The following is a 24,164-nucleotide window of genomic DNA, read 5'->3' on the forward strand; positions in this document are numbered from 1 at the left end:
TGAATAAAACATTCTAATAGATTGTTTTCAGGAATAAAACTGTAATTATTGGGGAATATGTAGTGTCTGAAAGTCTGTTGATTGAATTTTTTAACTGCTACATTTCAAGCTGAAAATCTTTTTAAGAAAAAAAAAAGTCATGGGAAATGAGAGGTAACTTGCTCTTCAAAGCAGAAACATTGAATTTTGTGTTCCTAGGATAAGTGCCATGAGACATAATCCTCTGAAGTTATGTAAAACGTGGAGATTCAGCTCTACACATTTTTACAGTCAGTTTGCTCTAAGGATTCTGTAAAAGTTCCATTAGGCTAGAAAAGTTAATATCTGTTTGGAAGGATGAGAGGTTGAGAAGCGAAAAAGAAAATATATGGAAAAGATCCTCAAGCTTCTAAATTCTCTTGGAAAACTCCAATGCTTCCATGGTTCACCAGCTGTAAATATCTCTAAAAATGGCCAGTTCTGAAGCCAGTGGGGTCAGGGCATGTCCTTGCACACCTAAAATTGCACTGAAGGATGGGAATCTGTTTGCAAGTCCCACTGCAGGACTGGCTTATCAGAAAGGGTAAAATGTTGGGGAAAAAAACCATTAATCACAATTAACACAGCTCATTGGGGTGTTATTGTTTTGGGTTTTTTTTGCTTTTTTTTTGTTTTGGGGTTCTGTTCTGTTTAATTTGGGGGTTGTTTTTTAATAACAGAAGGTCAGGAAACTATCTAATTACATTGTTGGTTTTTTTTTAAACACTGTTAACTACTTCTCATTCAATTAACTTAAAAAATATATATAATAGTGTGATATAGAAAAACATTCCAAAAACATTTTTCACCTGTTTTTTCCCTTTTGTCCTTCTGGCTCACTGACATCCCCTCCCAATGACATTAACCATTTGTACCCTAGTAAAATTTGAAAAATGTATTAAAAAAATCATTCAGGCATGTTTTTCAAACTAACATCAGTAGATTTTTAGCCTCAGTAACCATTTATTGTATTCCCTATGTGATCAAGTCTACAAATCTGTCAATAAAAATTACACATAAAGAAGCATTGTTTTATCCCACTGTTCTAGTTTCCTAATTCTATAATATAAAGCCCTTCCACGCCAGCAGACATTAACAATTTCTAGCCTAGTTTAAAAAAAATTGGGTTTTGGTGTGGATTTTATTTTTATCAACAAAATACAGTACTCTGAAATTGCATGCAGAAATCCTTAGTAAAATTAATATGCACATATGCTTGCAAATTATTTTTTCTCAAAAATATTTAAAATTTTTAAAAAATAGTTTTTCTTACTCGTAAATATGTTTTCTTTCAAAATGCAGATTTATTTAAGATGTCATATTTAATGCAGTTATTTAGGAAAGATGTATGTAGAAGACACAGAATCTTTGAATATATAATGCAGTGATTAAAGATAATTCTGAGTGCTATCAACACCAGAAATACACTTGTATTACAAACTTTATAAAATATGGTGGCAAGTTGGTTTTTTCCCCTTTATTTTAGAATATATTTCTTGAAATTTTTTTCTGGATTACCCAGTAGCAGTTTTTTCTGAGAAAATCATCATCATTTTTGGTAGACATCTAACCAATTTTTCTCACTGAAACACACTTTCCAAGGTCTTGTCAAAACCAGAAACTTAGAAGTAAAAAGACATTTAAAGCAAGATTATTCTTAGTCAGATAGTGGGGAATGAAGTTTAACCATCAGTACCATAAATCACAGAGAGTCTATAGTAACTTTTGTCTCTTGAGTTTGCAAAGTAATTGAATATAAAGGAAATCTGATTATTTACAAGGTCTCTTCCCACAGAAGAAGAAAAAAAAAACCAAAATCAAAAACTAAAATCCAAGTAATTTCAGCAAATAAATATTAGAGACACAGAGGCTGGGAATTTCTAATAAGGAAAAATTCTGGTTTACTTTCCAGTAGAAATCAGAAAATGCCTGAGATTACTGCTCTGTAAAGCACAGGTCAAGGTCTCTCAATCCTAAGAGGTCAAGGTCTCTGAATCCTAAGATTGTTTTTTAAGAAAATCGAAACAAAAACCATCCAACCTGGAATGATAGGAAGTGTTTTTGGGAAGGTTTTCTCTTTAAAACACTCTGAAGAATTTTAGTAGTATTTGTACTATATGTTTTCTTTAGTACATTAATGTTAGTTTAAAAAAAAAGTACTTCAAGAGCAAAAAGTGGAGATAAAATCATCGATTACTTCATTTTTGGTGTGCTTTAATATACAGAAGAAGCAGCAGGTGATATGAAAACAATCAATAGCATCCTTAAGAACAGCCAACCTTTCTCTCGTGCTCTATTAAAGACTTTCACTTCCTTCAGGTTTATTCCAAGGCCAGTCCTCATGGTCACAGCATCCGTGGCCTCATTCTTGTGGCCTCTTCTAATAGAGCCATTTGCATGTGCTCTGCCAAAAAAGTTGAAGATGTCTCATCAACAATCCTCAACTAATTCACACGGAACAAATGACTGAAGAGCAGTGGAGAGTTCGCTTAATGGGAGGTGGAAATCCTGCTCTCATCTATGGCACTGAGGCACTTTTTAGCTTTCAGCATGGCAACGCCCTCTCCTTGGAAACTGCCCAGCTTTCTGTGACCTTGCTAAGGAATGGCTAATCCTACAAAGGTGAGGCACCTGGCACTGAAGTAACGTGTTGAGATTTAAAATACTTATGAAAAATAAATTACCTGTCAGACCAGTAGATGTAAGCTCCGAACACAGCAACTGAAAACATATCCACATTGCTCCCTGACAGCACAATCTCCCGACTCCCTCCACTCTCAAGGTCAATTCTTTCTATCTTGTCGGTACGAGCATCACACCAATACAATTTATTTTCCTAAAGATTAATTTCAAAGGAAACGTCAACAGGCTTGTCCAAGTATTTAATTAAGAGTTATTAAGATTACATCAAGGTGGAACACCAGCTGGCTTTAATGAAACATAACAAATAATGTACATTTTAAGGTATACTGGAAGACAGAGGAACCAACCTCATAATCGATGGAAATCCCGTTAGGCCATGCAATCCCCAGGCTCACAAGGACAACCTTCTCAGACCCATCCAAGTGTGCTCTGCCTATGCAAGGGGTCTGTCCCCACTCTGTCCAAAATAAATACCTAGAATGTTGTAGAAATCACTGATTAAAATTGCAAACAAAACGCACTCTTACCATTGAAAGGGTACTTAAAAAACATAAGGATCGTGTCTCTAAATAATCTTAAGAATTTAAATGTATCAGAATGCTTGTTTAATAGAACACTTTGCTGAGATATTGTTTTCCAATGATACATACAAAGAAATTCTTAAATCTGTATTCTATTAGTCAATATGCAATTCTATTCCTTAAAGAATTCAGCTTTGTGCTTGGAAAAATAAAAGCAAATTTAAAAATAAATTACCGGAACAGAAACTCTTCTCATAAATAACAAGTGTTTTGATAATATTAGAGATACCCAACTTAAAATGTTTTAGATATGAAGCAGTGAGTAGCACTGTGGGAAATGGTAGAGCAAAGGGACCTTATTTGAGAAGAAAATATTTTTCAAATTCTGCCAGATGCCTCATGGGAGCAATTTAAATCTCATCTATCTAATCTCATGTTCCTGCACACTTACTGCCTCAGTTACATCACTAATTTGGGATAAGATGCCGAGTCAAACTTCTGCCTTGAAAAACTTCTCCATCTGTTGCTTCAGGTGTAGCAAAATGAGGCCAAGCTGATCTACACAGAGCACTTCCTGTATGAACAGTGACCTATGGACCAGCTTTATGGGAATATGTGTGTGCCTACAAATATAAATGTGTGTATGTGTATCTGTGTTTAAATATATTATAAACACACAAAAAAAACATATTCTGAGGAAGAAATCTCATTCCAAGATAATACGATGGAAGTCTAGAATATTGTTAATTGCCTGAAGGATTTTCATAGCAAATATTCACAGAACACTAAAATTTTGTTTAATATTATGCTGTACACTAAGTGACTAGAACACACAAAACCATTCTCCATTGGCTTCTTCTATATGGAATGGATGTGTTGGTCAGTTTTGAAAAATTATAAAAATTTTTTGGGCCTTAATTATCAGTTCTACCCATGTGTCTGGTAACATCACTACACCAGTCTGTTGTTAATTAGCTGTATTTGACTAGATGACTGCAGATATGTGAAATAATGAGAGATAACAATGTGATAAGGATGAAAAAAATACGAATCCTATAACTTGCTCATCAAATTCAGCTTCTGAAACAATCCACTTTGGTTCTCATTGTAGAGCTTTCTGGCTTTCTGTTCTCATAGTTCTTGACATATCAAGCAATAATATTTATACCAATGATAAGACTCAGACAGACTTGGAAACTGAGCTGCAAAATTAGTTAAATTAAAAATATGTTGAGGAATGTTAAAGTAGGAAGTATTATTCAGCTGGATTTTAACAAGCACTACATAAGTTAAATGCAACTTAACCAGATCATTAATAGCACCTCTAAACAGAACTGCACTTGCTTTCAGGCATCTGGTCAGAGGTCAGACAGACTTCCTTAATACAGGATGTGAACTAAAGGTGGACTGCAGAAAAGGAGACATTCAACCCATTCAAATCTAACTTTCCTTAAACCACTTATTCTGATAAAAAAAATAAAACCATAATTAGAAAGTTAACTGAAGCTAAAATCCTCCAAAGAAAATCATCAATAGCTGCCAAAACATGTTATGTGAATAAGTACACCTGATGAGGGACAAAGACAGCCTTCTGTAGGGCTACACACTCGCAACTTTTTCCTCAGTGACAATAAATAATGTCACCAACCAGCTGAATGCTGTCTGCTTCTCATCTTGGCATAACTGGCAGATTCAATGAGCTCTAATAACTGCTATTTTCTTCTCTATTCTTAGAGCTGTCAACTCAAGCTCCCTGAGAAAGGCAGAATGTGAAGTCAGGGCAAGGGGAGGGAAGAATACCTTTGAAAGTTTTGCCTCGAAAAGGGGAAGAGATGTAACAATAATGCAAAGGGTAAAAAGGCCTTAATCTTCCCACAAAAAGGCAGACCTGTGCTTCACTAGAAAAACACTGCTATCCTTCTCCTGGAGCAGCTTTGATTGGAGATATCTCAAGATATCATTTTGTGGCATAATATTATAAAACAGAAGAAGTTTACCTTGCTTCACAGAATACACTAATTGTTTGGTGTGTCGGGTAGAACAGTGTAATCTGTGCTCTCATCCTCCTGAAGGGTTCTAAAGCATTCCCCTGCCCTGGCCAGGGACACCTCTCACTAGGCCAGGTTCCTCAAAGCCCTGTCCAGCCTGGTTTTGCACAGTTTCAGGGATGGGGATTCCACAAGCAGCTCTGCAGGTGGAAGGGGATGGTACCTTCCCTATTTCTGTGTCCCTGCCCTCAACAATCAGCTGGGTGAATGCAGATGTCAGTTTTGCCAACCCTTATTTTCCAGCCCACAACCCTCATCTCACATGACTTTCAGCTGCCCTGGGCTGTTTCCCTGGTTGTTGTACTGGGATTTTACACGATCCTGGACTTCATAACTACCAAGGATTACACTGTTCTGCCATTCCATCGTGAGGTCCTTCAGGAGCTAATGTGGCTTCCTTGGATTTGTTGCGAACTTCAGAACAGATTCAAGCATTCTTCCAAGAAACGTCTAAACTTCCGGTGAAACAGTTTCCTTAGAAAACTAAAACTATTTTGCAGGGAAATGACAGTTTGCCATGAACACAGAGGGCACAGAGGGCAAGGAGAAAGCTCTGTGTGTGTGTTAAGGAGAAGAGGTTACCCTTTCTCCGGGTGCACGGCGATGGAGCGCGGCTGGTCCAGCCCCTGCGAGATGATGACGTAGCGGAAGGAGCCGTTCAGCCGCGCGACCTCGATCAGGTTGAAGCCATGATCTGTCCAGTATATGTTCCCTAGGAAAAACACCCTGCAGTCACTGCATGAAGGAAAGGCTACTTGAAGAGTGTTTAGGCAGAAACTAATTGCTGTATTTTCAATTGCATGGGTCTTGTATTTGTAATTTATAGTTGTATTCAACCTTTTTAGAGCATGCACTTGTACTGAAACTGCTCATCTACAAAGTGCCATCCCAGATATATTAACAACTTCCCCACATTTCCAATACCAGAAATTGGAGCTGAAAGGAAACCAAGTTATTTAGTCTAGGGGCAAAAATGCAAGAGTGTACTCTCAGAAAGATGACAATTCCTGGAGCAGGCTCACACCTACCTGCTATCCAGTCCACTGCGATGCCTTCGACTCTCCCCAAACCATTTGTGATGATGTCTTCTTTCCAGGTTTGGTCTCGCTTAGCTCTGCTAATTTTGTTGAAACCCATGTCTGTCCAATAGATTGTATCATTTCCTATAAAACACGTGCCAATGATTCTAAGTTAATGCACTCACTTCAGTCCAAGTATCTGCATTCGGAACTGTAAAAATTGCCAGTTATTGCTTTATTAGTAATCATAATTATAGTAATAATAATAATGATGATAACGGTAATAAAATTTGCTAAAATAAGTATTAAATAAATATTTCTAAAATAAAATAGCAATACAGTAATAGTAGTAAAAATAATAGTATAGTAATATCAATTGCAAGAACAATATAGTAGTTCTAATATAGAAATAATTTTATTATTAGTCTTCGGAGACTATAACTGAACTATACCCATGATACAAGAAGAGCTCTGAACATCACCTGTCACTGATTTGAAAAAAAAATATATAAGTATGAGGGCACTGTAATTGTTGAGAGAACTTGAAATTTTGCTAGGCAGAGATGCAAGAGCATCAGTGAAGAAGCAGGTCAAAAACAGAGAAGACAATTAATTTAACTTCTAACTTGCTAACAAGAGATTAGTGATATTAGTGTGATGAACTAGTCCAACAGAACTAACAGAAATAGGTCTGATTTTATTACAAAGGCAAATATTAACATATACTTAAGCAAAAAAATTAGATCTCTCAATGCTGAATTCCCAGGCAGAATTTGTTTCAAAACAAAAACCGATGGAGTATGACAAAGTAATTGTATGTTTCAAGAAGGCAATGCCCGTGCTTATGTAACATCGGTAACTTAAGCTTTGATTTCTAGACCGCCTGTTTGTAAACTCAATGGGTAACAAAATGAGTCTCAAAGGAAAGCTGGCCAAAGAGCTGATGGGTTAAAAATATAGAGACACAGGATTTATGAGAAGAATTTACAATTTTTACAATATATTCAATAAACTATACATTATATTTACCTGCATGGAAATCTATGCCCACAGCAAAGGAAGCCCCAGATATGGGCATTAAAGCATCCATTTTATCATTTGGATCAAGAGGAATTCCTCTAATTCCCTCATGAACAGAATACATGAGAAATGATTCAATACCTGTGGAAAGATAAAGCAGCCAATGAGAGCAAAGTAGAAACTTTCTCAAGCACCAGGATGTGAGGAGCTAGCACACACTACACATAATTTTCCAACACTGCTCCACAGTTTTTCAGAATGATAACTCCACCTCTTTGAAAAAAACCCATGAGTTGACATGGTGTATTTCTAATTAAATTACAAATGTGGTCCTGTGAAGAGAAGGGAATCATTGTCCATTGAAAACACCGCCTTACAGTTAAGGAATTAGCAGGAATGAAAATTAAAGTTTAAGATATTTTGAATTACAAGCGATTTAAGAATATTTTTAGTGCACATCTGCACTTATGTGAACATATCCAGCAAGAAGTAATTCTTAAGAACTTGTGGAAAGCAGGACAGTAAATTGTCTTTTGAGGCATAGGGTTCATCCCACCTCAGTTATGCACATTTCCTTCACAGATGGGAGAGAGAAATGCACAGTTTTAGTGACCAATTCAGCTGATGCATTTTGAATGCCTACTTTTGTGTTAGATTAATCACACTCCGAATGCACCTATTTCTGTTAAGTAGGAATAAATTCAACAGTGGAGAGGTCTTCTTACATAGTAATTCTCAGGAATTACTTAGTCCTAATTAATAGTCATAAATAATATTAAATTTATAAAACTAGATGGCACCTTGACCATAAGGCTGTTATTTATTCAGGCAAGGAGTAAGACCTTGGCTGTAAGCTATGCTCTGACTTTTGCCAACTTTAATAAAAAAAGATTCAAGGAAAAAAATTGTTTTATTTTATATTAAGAGCAATACAATAGGATGAGAGACCAAACCATTCAGATACTTGAAGACTATAATTTATTTTAAAGATAAGGTATATGACCTTGAACAAATATTTACTGCTATTAAGGATGGTTCAGATGGTCTGCTTTTCTGCCTACATTAAAAAAAGAAGAAAAAAAAATATATATTTCTCAGAGAATTAATTCTGTCCTAACCACAGCAGACATTTCTGTGTTTCTGCTTCAATCAAGCATAATAAATATTACTATTTAAAATTACTAAAGTAAGTTTATTATTACCCATTGCAGTGCTCCCCTAGAACTTAAGTTGGTTAAAATAAACACTGAAAGCCACTTTACCTTTGCAGGCCATGCGGTTTTTCTGCAGGTTGTAGCCTACTGTGCACACACAAGTTCTGGTGGTTTCTGATGTTGGCAAACAAAGCTGGGAGCATCCCCCGTTGTTTAACTGGCAGGAATTGCTGCCTGTGCCAAGATGGGAGAAGAGACAAGAGAAAGCAAAACCTGAGCAGTGCAATCCTGGCTAAAAATGAGTGTTGTCATCAATACATTAAGAAATTCAAATTTTTTTCAGCTTACTTCTTCGAAAAATTGAGATATGCATATAGACGATAAAAAATTCCATTTTCTGAAAATCTGCCTATTTTAAAGTAAAAACATATGAAAAACTTGAAAATTCTAGGTTGAGTTAATGATGAGATCTCACTGTCATGAGTGTTATCTCACTGTCATGAGTGTATCTCATCTTATTCCAGACCACAAGTCACTGACTATATTATATTATATTCATTCATCAAATGTCATATTAACGTTGTTATCTTCATGAACCAGCCTTTTTTTACTACATTTAAGACACATTCCAAAGTGATCTCACAAATCCAGGCTCCTAACTACTTAATAATTACAATACTTACTTTTAAGTAGTAGATGAACATATTGTAATAAGATTTTTAATAAACATTATACACAGTAAACTAAACACATCTCAGAAATTCGAAGCGTCATGAAGAAACATTTAAATCCACTAAGATATTCAAGGAATTAGTTGATTACAAGTTACCAAGCCTCCAAAAATCAGAGCACTACTTGTCACATTTATTTTTGCACTCCTAATTTGAAGTAGAAAGCATTAATTCACCTATAATCATAGAAATTTTCTAATGATGCAGCAGACAGCAGATATTGCTGAAGTTTAGGCATTCAGGAGATCTTATGTCTCCAAGGTAGGGAGCTAAAGACTTTTAAAATGATTAAAACTTTACTGAATGCCTAAATTTGTGTCACTTTTTGTTCTACCACACCGAAAACTGAAGGCAAGGCTGGCAAAGCCCCTTTGGTGTTTCCTAGATTAGGTAAAATGGCAAAGAGTACCCAGAAATTCTCCATATGGAACTGAATTAATGTGCTCCATACAAAGACTGCTTATTGCAGAAACCATTCTGTGTTTTTTGGAAGCTTCTCCATAAAATCACAGCATGGTCTGGGTTGGAAGAGACTTCAAAGATCATCCAGGCCACCCCTCTGCCATGGGCAAGGACAACTTTCACCATCCCAGCTTTCTCCAAGCTCCATCCAACCTGCCCTTGGACATGGCCAGGGATGAGGAGTCCACCATGAAAAGAAATTCCACCATGAAAAGACATTCCACCATGAAAAGAAATTCCACCATGAAAAGAAATAATTTGTTTCCCATCCTCATCACTTTTCAACTGGAATCTGAATTAAACTCTTTCCAAAGAAATTCACAGATGTTTTCATCACCAATCTCCAAATTCATAAAACTCTGTGCATGACCCCAGATTACACCTTTTTTTATATTCTCTTAGCTCCCACTGTGCCAATTAAGTTTTGGTGGCATTAGCAATGTCCATCCATTTTCCTGCTGCCTCGATTTTGATTTATACTATTGCCACTTCTGTCAACTTAGATGAATTAAACTGTGTTTTTAAAATAGATAATGAAGAATATTAACGAATTATCTCATAATAATTCACTTAAAGTTTCAATAGTTTGACATGAGGTTCATGTGCTAAGTATTTTTTTTCCTAAGAATTTTACTCTCTAAAAAAAATTCAAACTACATCTCAATGTAAACATTTGATAAATAAATATTAAAATATATCAGGCAGATATGATAAATCAATTCTCCTATTAAATCACCAATTTATTAAAAAATAACAATTTTTTATCAACATAGATTTTATCAGTGAATTACAATAAAATACGTATTTTTTTCTTCACGTTTGGAGAATAACATGAGAAAAAATACTATGCACTCTAAAGGTTGGGTTAACTTACTTAAAATGCGCCTTACCTTGCTGTGCTGCTTTGTCATAAACTTTCATATGAACAACACCTGCAGTTTTGTTTCTCAATACAGTTGGGTTTCTTCCATCTTTTTTATTACAGGTGCCAATCTGAGCCAGGTTCTGGTCTGCCCACCAAAGCTTTTTATCTGTAAAATTTCCAAGTTTTAAAAATTTAGAGGATCACTATCCTCTATATGGTTGAAGCCTAAGGTGGGAAAAAGCTTTTGAGGTTAATTCTCAGATCAGTTTTAAGGCAAATTGCTTGAAGGTTATAGAGAAAATCTGAAGAAATTGTGTTATTAAGACTTTGCAGACATGAAAAGAGTTTTCACCAGTTTCACTTCTGCTGTGACAACTGCTGATTAAGGCTACCTCCATTAAAAAATTGCCTCATTTTACATATATTTATGGAAATTCTACTGTTACTAGGGAAGAAGTTAATTTTCACAAGCGAACAAAATTGCTTGTAATGCTAAACCACATCTTTCATTAGGAAAAATTACAATCAGTAACTAAGAAATCATGAAAAAAATGGAAAGTAGACACTGCCTCCCAAAAAAGGTAAAAAAATTAAACCAAAAAACCCCACCAATCTAAAATACAAACCAAAACACCTAAACAACCAACAAATTCTGAAATACAGACATCTTGAGGTCAAATCTCTCATGACTACCTGCAAAAGAACTTGCCAGTTATGTCCTAAAACCTAAAAATTAAATGTTTTAATTCTTCAGAAACTGCTAGGTGACCAACATAAAGCACCACAGTCACAAACAAACAAAAAAACCCCAAACCAAATCAACCAACCAAAAAAAAATCCTCCACCAATTACACAGCTATTTTTGACCATATATCTAAACAAAATTTGGACTGTTTCTCTCTGCATTACTGATACATTATCAGTAGATAGCCCATCTATGATCTCTAGTATTCAGGATGAACTAATTATTTCTATATTAATTTTAAAATATAGTAGATAATTTTACACAAAAAAACCACTTTAGCATAAAGACAACTTGCTTTCACACACAAGGGAAGAACAAATGCTATTCTGGAGCTTTAAACATCAAACTGAAGTGATTTATTTGCTTGATTATGCTAACAAGAGTGTTGCTCAATCACTAATTGCAATCTTGTTGCTGAAACTGGGTTATAATATATATTAAAATTGTTGTATTTATCCATTCTGTTGGGTAATTAGCATTAAGCGCAGCAACATATTGGGAACCAGCAATTCCAAATGCCAAAAATTGCTACCCTAGCATAGTGGACAGTCCTTTGGAGATTTCAAGTAGACCTCTGAATGCAAATTTGGATGGGCCATTAGTTTTCATTAATGGTGGTTTGAGTATTTATGGAAGACAACTATGTACTGCACTTAGAACCGGGCAGATTGCCTAGATATATTTCATATATTAATGCTAATGTAATGAATGGTGTTACGGCAATTAGAAGACTGATGACTTGGAAAATTAAGGTGTGTGTGTGTTTGAAGTTTCCTGGTCTGAGCAGCCCCTTTCACTTTGCAAACAGATCCAGCAAAGTCACAGCTCCTCACTGTTTGAGTCACCAGGAAAGCATTCTGGTGTTATTTTTGAGACTTTAGTTAGGATGAAACAAAAATCAAATAACCAATATATCATCTAACCGCACGATGAAAGTAAATGGGAGCATGAATATATTTTGGCAATATTAACCTACATTTTCTGTCTAAAATGAAATACTGTAATCGTTAGTTTCTGTTTTGATTGCTTGATAATACAACTTGATGGCTATATTTATATACAGTTTTTGTTCAAAAGACAATCTTCTAATATCTGCATGGCCATTGAAAAGCTATTATGTATATCTGATTTTGTTGTATTGCTGATTGAATTTTTTTTAATATGAATTTCAACAGAGATAACACTTACACACAAAATCATTCACTACATGACGTTACTCTATTTTATACTAAAAAAAAGACCAAATGCACAACAAATTATATCCTCATTATACAATCGACATTATATTCCTATTTTGCAGAGACATGATCTGAAATTTGTGGTTTTGTGTAAATTGTATTTCCGTGAGGACTGGTTACAAAATCCAATCAAATGCCTCCACCAAAACTGCTGACAGAAACCTTCAGCATCCTTTCCTTCTCAGCCACAGACTTACGGTAACTAATCAATACTTTTGTAGCAAAGCTCAGTTTCTCATCCAGAGCCATATATCATTCAAGAAAGAACACTCCAGTTTGGAAACACATCAGGTATTGCTGTGAGCTCCTGTGCAATTCAGATGGTGTGAAATAATGACTCTGCTCACCAATCCAGAATCACAGCTCTCACCACAAAGGTAAATTTCCAACCAATTCCATTTAGAGTCAAGGAACCATTTTCATTAAATAACTTGGAAGGCAGGAGATGAGGCTTTATGCAGAATTCCAAATGCATCTTTATCATTTTATCCCACTCAAGACACTGGCTACCAGGAAAACTGCTTAAATCAGACTTGAATGGTAGATTAAACTCAAACCTTAAGACAAGTATAGAAAGTATTTTCTCATTGATGACAAGAGTTTTGCTGTACCATATAAGAAATTCAGAGTTTCTCTCACATGGAACACCCTGAATCTCAGAACAGTGGATATATTTGGTATCAACTTGTAAATGGTGTCAGCAGCAGGTGTTGCAAATTATGCAGGGCATAGGGTGGTGTGAACCAGATAAACTCCTAAAACACAAAAATAAACTTCAGAGGTGTCTAAAGAAAAAAAAATGCAAAGTTACCATACTAACAGAAGAAAATTACTGTTGACCTATTGCAAGACCATAAACTATTGGAAGGCAATAGACAAAGCCTTCATGTGGTTTTGACTGATAGCTTAATTAAAAATGGCTGGTGTTGCATACACTGACCTCTCACATAGCGAATATGTATTTGAAGAAAAAGTGGCAAGAGCAGAAAAGCAAATATGACTTCATAGATTTACAGCACTTCTTTCTAATATGGAATGGCAACAGTAAAAATATATTTTTGTATGTTTAAAGGCATGGAAAGATAGCAATTTTGTATATATTCAAATGCTTGACTTTCAAATGGAATATAATTTTCATCCCACCTATATCATGCTCAAAAGATTTAGCAAAAGCAGGCACCAAAAGACTAGGAATTTTGCTCAGCATATTGAGAAAGAAAAATGACTGACACTGCTGAGTAGAAAACCAATAAATGAGAGAACCAAAACACAGAAAGATGTGAATTATATATTGTTTCCATTTCCCTCAAGGATAAACCTGACAGTTACTTCGGCACCAACTTGTTTGCTAACATTATTTTTTATGTGTTATCATTACCTTCTCTAAGCTCCCACTAAAGAATGCAATAGTAGGAAAATGTTAAACAGAGCCTGGGAAGGACTAAACAACAGCAAACATCTGAAACAGAAGTAACTTCCAAATGGTTTCCAACAGCTAAACTGCAATGCCAAAACAGAGGAATTGAAAGCAATAAAAACAAAGGGGAGATTGAGGGGTTGTGTTAAAGGAGAATTTGCATTGCTGGTGAAGCTCTGAATCACTCCATAAGTTATATTCCAAAGGAAACCAAAACCTTACTGACTCCACTAGCAGAACCTATTGAGTTCACATCACAGAACACAACCAAGCAGTGCCTAACTGCCTCTCTTTTCCAACTTTGAAACTAACAGAACCAAAGATCAAGAAACTCAGCACATCAGAACAGCAGAGATTACCAAGGCAAAGAGAAGTCTTGGTTGGGCCAAGCCTCTCCCAGTCATCACTTTTTTAATCATTCTGAAAAGTCTTCTGGAACATGAACTATAAAATACAGCAAAAGACACTGGAAACTGCCAGATCTGTGAGTTTTCTGTGCAAAAAGCTGTCCAGACAAGGGATGGAAGGCATTAGCTCTTGATAGACCATGGGATTCTCCTTGGGAGTCTCTGTGAGCTCATGTTTTCTGACAAGGACACTGATGGCTGGGGAAGATGCCTCACAAACAGCTAAAAATATTTTCAGAAGCAACAACTGACGTGCTAGAAGAGACATCACTTGTATAGTAAATTTATTAGAAATTCAGCAATTTTTCTGAAAATTCTTTCTCCTTCGGTGCAGCTACCCTGGCTGGCAAGAGGGGCATGGTTGACCAAAGCAATCTCAGCTAACATCACCCATCCCACCAATCCATTGAGGTTCCCTCCACTGTTTCCTTGATTTAGCTCTTCAATCCAATAAAGTTTCTGATGATCAACAAGTGACCAACTCTAAGACCTGGTGACACAACTGTACTGAGGGAGTCACAAAACACTGAACTCTCTCCTCTTCCTGCCTCAGCAGAAAAATAACCAAACAACATGACAAGATCATCTGCAAACAAAAACATTTAAACTGTCCAAAATACTGCTTTTAGCTGGGCAGACACTAAGTATAAAAGACAGAAAAATGCAAAAGAAAGCTGAAGATTACAGGACTCTCCAGCGCTGACTGCAACTTAAACCCCACAAAACAGTTAAAGGTTTGGGCACAGGTATAGTCTCCCTCTTATTTTCACTCACTGATGAATTCAAATGGTAAAAAAAAAGATAGCTTACTATATTCACAGTGGAGAAATATTCCATTCATGTTGTTTTACTGTGTTTACTGTGTTTTTAGATAAAAGGAGCCAAGAAAATTTAGGAAATGGAGCAAAAATGATGCAATAAACATTGCAATTACTGTGATTCACCTGCTAAAACCTATTAAACTTGTGGGCAAACAGATCAGCAGGGGTAGTAAATTTTCACGCACTATGGTGTGTAAATCTTACATTAGAATAAATGAGTAGCTTTTCTTTATTTATATATTATTAGTTATGACCATTCATCAATTAGAGATCTCTTATCTAGCTTCATATGGCACTGGATTTTCTGTTCTGACCCACTTTACATGCACAAAAGGCTGCTTACAAGAAGCTGATGTATGGCCAATCCCTCTTTAGGAAAAGAAATGGCATTTATTTTCCTAAAGAAAACACAGTATGTTCTGTATTCAGAAATGAACACACAAACTTTTCATGTTTTTCAATCAGCATATACAATATTGCTGATAAAACTGTGCTTGAGTTTTTCTCCAGCAGATTTATATAGGAAACCTCATTGCAATGTCGAGCTGCAGTTTAGTACAAACATAACTCCAAAACAGAGACAAAACCCCAAAGTAAAACCAACAGAAATCCCCAAATGCTTTGTAAGTTTTGTTCACCATTTTTGAGTAAGAAGAATTACCATCACACATAAAGGCAAAGCATCCCAAACTAGGAATATTAGAGGTACATATGTTTAAAAACTACACAGCAGAAATTCTTCCATCTCCAGATGTGGAAAAACTCAACTACTTTCACACACTCTTCTAGACATGACAGCTATAAACTCTTTATTCCCTGTCCCAGATGGATCATCACTGCTGTAGCTTCTGTGAATCACAGATGAAGACTTGACACCACCACCAACTCAGTGAAACCATGAACAAACACTCTTTACATCTCCTATTAAAGACTTCCAACAGCTCCCCAGAGTAAAGGCCATTTATTCAATCTATTTCTAGTCACAATCTAATCAATGAAAGACAATTTGTCCAAATTAACATTCATGACTTCTCCTGACACCAAAGCTGCTTGTGTTTATGAATGCACATATAAAAGCATTCTGTCTCCAGCAGACACTGACAGCATTTAGAATTCAGTACTGGCCAAATGTGTGTATAATAAATCTAATTTAATAATTACCGCTTTAAATGTGACAATTTACCTCATGTGCATAAAAATAATTGAATGCTATTTAATTTTCACTAGCACGCCATCTATGTGGACATGATTATTATATAATTAATCAGTCAAGCAAAATACTTCATAAAACGACTGGCAGTTGATAAGTCACTTATCCCAACAAAAATCGGTTTCTCAACTGAACTTTTTGTTTTAAAATATCCAAGATACATATGAGTAATTTTTAAGTGAACCAGAAGAGGGGTCAGCAAATTGTAGGAAACATGGAAAGCTCCAAAGTAATTGCTCAAATAACAGAAATGTGAACATAAATTCTGAGTCACACTGGAATTTCTTACTACACTCTGTCCGAGCTACAGCGAGGGCCAAGAGCTGAAGGTGCATATGAGAACTGAACTTTTGATAGATGTTTTTGAACATTCTAAACATTTCTCATTTGGAAAGTGTGACAAACTGAATATTTTCTGTCAACCAATTTACTACACATAGTAGCCATCTGAAAATCCAAATCCTCAATCACCAACTCATAACCCAAAGAAGTCTTCACAAAGTGCAGCCAATCCAACTAACTAGGAATATTCTGAACTAAGAGATAGGAAGAATTGAGCAGAGGAAACAAGTCATGCATAATTCTGTGTAATAAAGAGCATAACACAGCTCCTTCTACTTTCAACATTCTTTGCATGTGACTATGGTAAATATAAGCCATCAATTTCTTACCTACATCCCATTTATATATCTGCAAGGCTGTATTTAGAAATGTAATAGAGATTGCAAACTGTTCAATTAAATATAAAGTGCTTCTTTCACAGACAACCCAGACTCACTCGTGAATTTACTCTATGTATTATTTACACCAAAAAAATAGCTTCCTGAAGCTTTTTATATTTCATTACTAATTAGCTTTGAATAATTAAAAAAAAAAAATCACTGGACTTACCCATAATGGTCAAAGCTGTGGCTTTTGTTAAGTCTTCTTTCATTGATTCAATTATTTCAAGATTACCACCATCCAAATTGCATCTATTTATGGTTCCATTTCCTGAACTGATCCAGTAAAGCTTGTTCTCCCCATAATCTATTGATAAACCTGTAATTAATGCATACAACTTTAACTGTGGCTTTACTAGAGGTTATACATTTATTGTTAAGCTGTTTTTATAATGAAAGTGCAATTAAATACATACACACCCAATTACATTATCTATTCACTCACCTACTCGCACTTAAAAAAAAAAAATAATTGAGAAAACCAAACTTGGTCATTTACAATGAAAAAAATCATGCTTTTAGAAAGATTTGTGCCTTTTATTTCTTCCAGCATCTATAGAAATCAGTGACTGACTGATCAAAGAGCATTCTCTGGCAATGAAGAATTACTTGAATAAGCTGAGGTGTTAAACAAAGTCATTATTAACTTGTAAATGCAAACTAGAAGCCATCATTTATATTGTAAAATTATGAATACACAGAGACTTAGTAAACAAGGTACTTTTTGTGATTCAGAGCTATAAAAAAATCTGTTCTCTCCCTGCATGCACAGCCCTCTGCTTAGGATGCTGGAATACCAAAATCTAATCCAAATTCTTCATAAATTTATAGTATTACTTTTCATTTTGCTTCATAGTGAACTGACCTCATAATCAGTTCTTTGGAGTTACAAGCAAGAGAACTGTCAAAATAAAGACACTTGTAAAATAACCTACTAAAGGAACAAAATATAGAGTTTTCTGCAAGTAAGAGCAAAGAACTAGGAGATAATGTATTTCAGACTTCTCTAATCCTTTAAAAATGTTCAAGAAGTGGTAGCAGGAGATTTTCCACAGTGAAATATTCTTGGCATGGTCACAATACATGCCATAACAATTTGCTTTGGTGCTCCAGCTTTCCCAGAACTCATTTTAAGTATCCAGCAGCAAGTTGCCAAAAAATACTGTATTTCACTGCACAGGTCAACCTCTAGACATTGTGCTGCAGTCTTTTTCATCCTGTAAACTACTTCCCTGTGGAAAGCTATTTTGGAAACCCTGACAGGAGCAAGCAGTGCCATGAGCTGCAGCTTTTACAGCTGCCGTCATGTCACTACTTCTTAACGCACATTTGACACGCCAGGCCAAAAGGTGTCTGCTGTCTGAGCTTCTGAAAAACAGCTTTCCAGCCCTTTTACAGGTGCTGGCATTTCCCCCCTCCCTCTCTGCAGGTGTTTCACCAAGGAGGAAACAACTCTGGAGGGAGGATGAGGATAGGGAGCAGTGCCTTCTGGAGAGACTCATCTTGCAGCATCTTTGCATGCGCGTTTTCATGTTTGTAGAGCCAGCACTGCTCTGAGCACAGAGCGCCAGGATCCTGGAGATCAGCTCAGCCCAGCACTGCTCTGAGTACAGAGCACCAGGATCCTGGAGATCAGCTCAGCCCAGCACAGGGAGCTGCCCTGGGAAGGGCAGTGCCAGGCAGGCACGTGGCTGCGGCAAGCGGTGGAGCTGCTGGAGGCACGGCGATAAAAGAAGTGCAGGATCACCATCTGAGATTTCCAGGGAATTTATTAAAGTCCACAGTTGAGGGTCCAGGGATGGTGAAGAGGGATGGAGAGGCAGGGGAGGATGACGAGGTTGGAAACCCAAGATGGCAAACCCCGAGTGAGGCTCTCACAGAGGGTTATCAGGAGAGGGAAGAGGGGCGTAGTTAACTCAGAAAAGCCAACCAGGGAAACTCAGAAGAGGGGAGGAGCTAAGGAGGGGAAAACAATACACCAATAAGCTTACAGCATGAGAGGGTACAGGCTCCTGCTAGGGAGAGATTTCTGGAACATAATCAATATACAAAAATCCCATTAGCACACTGCAACTGGCAGTGTGGGTTCAAAGGGAACACAAGCAGGAAGGTTTCCCTGCCCTGGGATGGACAGCGTTTGGGATTCACAGCACCTCCCGAGCAGGAGCAGCTGCCCCCAGATTGCACCTGGATGGGATGTCCATGGGGTTGCTGCCATACAATTACAATTATATAGTATACAATTATATAGCAATTCCAGTCCTATCTTGTCAGGTTTTGTATTTCAGATATTCAGCTGGTGTTTCTACACGCCAATTACACAGCAGCAACTGACATGAAAAACACTATCTCCTCCTACACAACTCTACCACATTGTTCTTCCCCAAATACTTTCCACCTATTACCAAACTTGTGAAAACACATTATTTCTAATGTAGGCAGAGCATGTTTATTTAGATTTTTTTCAGGAATTGTCCTTTTTTACTCAGGAAAACAAGTGGTTTATTAGCCATAAGCAGCACAGATACTCATGATGCATTCTAGTGTGGGTGACTGGCTTAAACATTACAACCTACCTGCCAAAATGAATCTGAACATGAGGATTGTACAACATCCATCTCAGGAATTTCCAATGAGCCAATGATTTGCCCAACAGAGTATAAAATTAGGCACTAATTCTGAATTCGTAGGAATTCAGTGTAACGGTACTCCACTAACCAGTTCTTTTATCAGCCAATATGTGTGTTAGCATTGGAACCTTTGAGAACTGCAGAACGGACCAGTTAAAATAAAAATAAAAGACACCATCTGTCCTCCTGAGAGTATCAGTTCTTAAAATTTCCAAACGTCATCTGCGTTTGGTGATAATAGAAAATATATATTGTAATTCAAAAATTGTCTCCTCCTTTTAATAGAACTCAAAGACGAAAAACCCTTCTAAAGAGCCAGCATTCTTAAAACCTTAATTTAATATTACATTTCTAACTGACAAAACCGTCTTCCTCCATAAGTGAAACACTAGCTCATGCAGTGCTAATTTTAAGTGTTTGGAGGAGTTCTCAGGGTGATTGCTGAAAAAGAGAAATATCTGGCTCATTAAAGTTGGATAACCTGGTAATTGACGGGGTGTTTAGCTTTTTTGATATATTATTTCTGAATTAGAAAAACGAGGGAGTTTTCCAATCTGTGACCTGAAGTTCAGTGGTTTCACTGCCACTCAGAGCAAAATCCATACAGAAATCCTAAACACTGCAATGTCAGACCTTGTGATCTGTGATTACAAGATATTCAGTGCAAAATGCTGCACACCACCATCCTTCTTAATATTGTTCTAATGCTCCTTAAAGTGCTCATTCTTCACCTCAACATTAGTGAGTTTACTACTCTTTTTTCTCCAGATAAAAAGGTAATTGCCTCTTCAAGTGGATAGACAGATAATCATATCAATTGTAAAACAGTTATCAAGTAATTACTACAAAATTCATTGAATTTAGGGCGTAAAATGCATGTCATGTTGCTCTTATGTCAAATTTATTGAATTCTTTAATTCATTTTCACTTCTGCTTGCTTAATGTATTCATTTATTTTAAAAAAAATGCTTTAAAATGGAATCACTTTATTAATGGGCCATTAATAAGGCATCAACAGATGACTCAACCACTTTAGCTCTCTAAAAACTGAAATTATCTACCGAGAGAGACTTGAACAAAAACAAAAAATACCTGCAGAAAGAGTTTTCTTTTCTTTTTAAAGTGCCATAATTTATTGTCAACTATATGAATTTCCAAATACTAAAACTGAGGCTAAGTTATTATATGAAATATGTGCTTCAACTGTTGCCTTTTTCTCTGTGTGAAAAGTTAAGGGCCAATTAATCTTTTGATCCTGCAGCTGAGATTCTGGGGAGGAAGGATCTACATCAGCAGTCAAAGCATCCTCTTACATATATCCACAACTTACTAAAGCCTTGATCTCCACATTTTTTAACCATGACATCAAGATTGAGAAATATTGATAGATTCTTCTTCAGTCTACTGTAATCCTAGAAGTTAATAGTACTCCACTAAGGCTACAGTAGACTTTAGTTAGAATGGGCCAAAAATATATTAAATTGTGAAACACAGAAGGAACATGAGTGTTGTTCATTTCTTTATGCTTGTTCTTACTGCTGTTATACTGAAGATGAAAAATATCATTGTAAACTTAAATATCGGTTCAAGATAATGCTGGAAAAATAAATCACTGCCAGTTAAAAAAGAAATGGGAAAAAAGGTATTTACCAACGGGATCTTTTTGATTCTGAAAGAGTATTTTGCTGTTGCTGCCATCCATGTTTGCCATGTTGATTGTGTTCCCATCCGTCCAGTACAGCTTACTGAAAAGGAGAATTAACACATTCACAATATTGCTTTATGTACATGGTATTTTTAATGAGTCAGCAGTGAAAACATCCATCAGTTTAGGAGACAAAAGGCACAACTAATGATTACATGATTTAATCAGCAGCTTTCTACAGAAAGAAGTATTCAGTTAAGACATTTTCAGTGAAATTTTTCAAATTCGTGCTTTTTACTTTAAGTTTGAAAGAAAACAGAATGGCCAAACGTGAAATATGAATGAAGAACCATCTCCTGATAAACTCTACTGCAGTTTATTTTTTTCAAAGGACACCTTACCCTTTTACTGGGTGAACAGCAAGACACTGGGGTTTATCGATTCCATGGATGATGGAGGTTTTCAAGGAACCATCTAAATGTGCCACATTAATTTGTGTTTCATCAAATTCTGAGCTAATCCAATATAAGTTACGAGATATCCAATCCACTGCAAGACCTCTGATACTCTGAATATCTGCAAAAAGGGAAAGCAGTTCTTTTGATTTTCTTTCTGGATTATTGTCAGTCTTAGGGAAAAAATAATACTTTATTCTACTGTTTGTTAACATTACCATCCAATAGTTGAGTCAGATATATTTATTAACTAGCTGCCAAGAATTAATAATTTTTATTTTTGTTCCTGGGCTTGATACACTTACAATAAGAACATGAAAATCACACTGAATATTTACAGCATAAAACCTATTGTCCAAAAATAACAGTCAGAGATGCTGAACTTCTCTATCATATTTTTCTACTTTAGATAGCATTAATTGCTCAGTGGCTTTCTAAAACAATGCTGTGCTGAAATTTAAAAGCCTCCTTCCTCCTTCAGCACCAGGAAGGCTCAGTACAGAGGATCTGAATTAAACCACTTGTCTATAGTATAATTTTGTGGCTCATAAGTAGTTAAGTCACTGAAGCAATTTTCTTGTTTTATTTTTGAACACTTTGAAGATTCTAAGTTACTCCCCTGCTTTCCTGGATATGGCAAAAAACTCTGTCAGCCAATGGGAAGCAGTGAATGAATTCTTTATTTCGCTTTGCTGGTGCACATAGCTTTTACTTTCCCTAGTAAATTGTTTTTCTCAAACCCACGACTTTTCTCACTTTTACCCTTCTGATTCTCTTCCCCATCCCAAAGTGGGGAGTGAATGAGCAGCTGTGGGGGGCTGAGGGTTAACCTCAACACCATTATCACCTGAGGCAACAAAACAGGAGCATGATATGATTGATTTGGCAACTTTAGAGAGTCTTTCTATGTGATGGAGTTCCTCAGCAAGACATTACAAGAAATGCCAATCTGTGTGAATTTCAGCCTGAAATCCTGGGTGTAAAGTCCCTGCTCCAGCCTTAGAGACCAACAAGTCCCTCTGCCTTGAGACAGAACTGGTTCAAATTAGCTGCCATCTCTGTGGAGAAGGAAACAGGCCAAGGGAGATTGAACCATTTCATTATAGTTCATGGTTTGCACACATCTTCTGTCAGCTGAACATGGTAATTCCTGCTGACAGAATTGTTGTCCTTGACAAACTGACATGGATGTGGCTGCAGACTGGTTTGCATGTCTGTAAGGCTGAGCAGTGATTGGGCATTAGGAAGTTTGCCAGCTTCACAGAATGCAGCAAAGGACACCAAATACATAGTCCTTGACCCATTTTATATTGATCCCCTGCCCTTCTGGGTTTTTTTGGTTGGAGGAACTAGAAAATAAGCATTTCATACTCTTAAAGAGATTAAAGTACGACTTGGCATCTTTGTGATACTGGCATAAGACTTCACACAGTGAGAATCCCACCAGTACATGCTTACAAAGCTTCTTATGTTCTTATAAGAAGCATAAAAATATAACTGTAAGCAAATGAGATAGTTTACACATAATAAATAGTCTTTACAATGTTTTGATGTGCCAGAACATTGTAATTTTCTCAAACTTTTACATAATAAGTTACATCTGGAACAAAAAAAACCCAAAACCAAACAAATACAAAAAACTCCACCACAGAAGTTAGCATAATAAAAGGAATATTAAAGAATGCTGATAAGAACACATAGTATATTTCTTTGGGTTTCATTAAGTTCCCTGACAAGTTCAGTGATTTTTCTATAATAAACAGTATCTTTATTCTACTACTATTTGAAAAAAGTAAGGAACAAGTCCCTCTGTTGGGCACATGAATACCTGATATAAAGATCTCTAGGAGGCATTCTAAACTTTGTTCTCATTATTGAGACTGAAAAACATATTTAATTGTTAATAAAGTTGTCTCTGAGATAGCAGGGGGGAGAAAAAAGTAGGCACACAAATGAATTCAACAATCTACACAGCTTAATAGGGATATAGCCATATTTGTCCGAACATTTCCCAAAATGTGCTACACAAAACTAATTTCTTCTGAAGTTACACAAGGGGCAGACCTTTAATTAGTTATTTTCTCAACTCCCCAGATAATCAATATGGTTTATTTGTTCTCCAAGTCAGAAAAGGTCTGATCTTACACAAATGAGCTTTTTCTTTTCTTCCCCACCAAACATTCATTTAACAGCTGGGGAACCAGAGTTGGCAAAATTTGCTTTTGCAGTCAGTTTTTCCTATTTTCAAGCAGGTATGTACATTGCAAAGCAGAATAACCATATGTGCTGCCAGGAGAGGAACTGACCGAGGTTGGAAACAAAAAACAAATGTTACCAAGGACAACAAATGGTTTTCACTTCAATACCAGAGATATGAGATAGGGTTGAAGCAA

At 36.2% G+C, this 24,164-nt stretch overlaps 1 protein-coding gene across 1 annotated transcript in view; it reads right to left on the reverse strand.

The window, feature by feature from the left end:
- Nucleotides 1-24,164, reverse strand: part of LRP1B (LDL receptor related protein 1B) — a 613,981-nt gene that overhangs the window by 140,403 nt on the left and 449,414 nt on the right. Inside the window, exons 30-40 of the mRNA XM_085067137.1 lie at nt 21,718-21,892; nt 21,322-21,416; nt 17,211-17,360; nt 10,507-10,647; nt 8,532-8,657; nt 7,279-7,410; nt 6,259-6,393; nt 5,813-5,942; nt 3,009-3,135; nt 2,703-2,854; nt 2,298-2,422 (exon numbers count right to left, since the gene is read on the reverse strand). Of these exons, the coding sequence (XP_084923263.1) occupies nt 2,298-2,422; nt 2,703-2,854; nt 3,009-3,135; nt 5,813-5,942; nt 6,259-6,393; nt 7,279-7,410; nt 8,532-8,657; nt 10,507-10,647; nt 17,211-17,360; nt 21,322-21,416; nt 21,718-21,892 (1,488 nt within the window). The remainder of the gene's footprint in view (nt 1-2,297; nt 2,423-2,702; nt 2,855-3,008; nt 3,136-5,812; nt 5,943-6,258; nt 6,394-7,278; nt 7,411-8,531; nt 8,658-10,506; nt 10,648-17,210; nt 17,361-21,321; nt 21,417-21,717; nt 21,893-24,164) is intronic.

This window comes from Lichenostomus cassidix, chromosome 7, assembly GCF_008360975.1.
Source record: "Lichenostomus cassidix isolate B80296 chromosome 7, HeHo_3.0, whole genome shotgun sequence".
In the NCBI taxonomy this organism is placed as follows: domain Eukaryota; kingdom Metazoa; phylum Chordata; class Aves; order Passeriformes; family Meliphagidae; genus Lichenostomus; species Lichenostomus cassidix.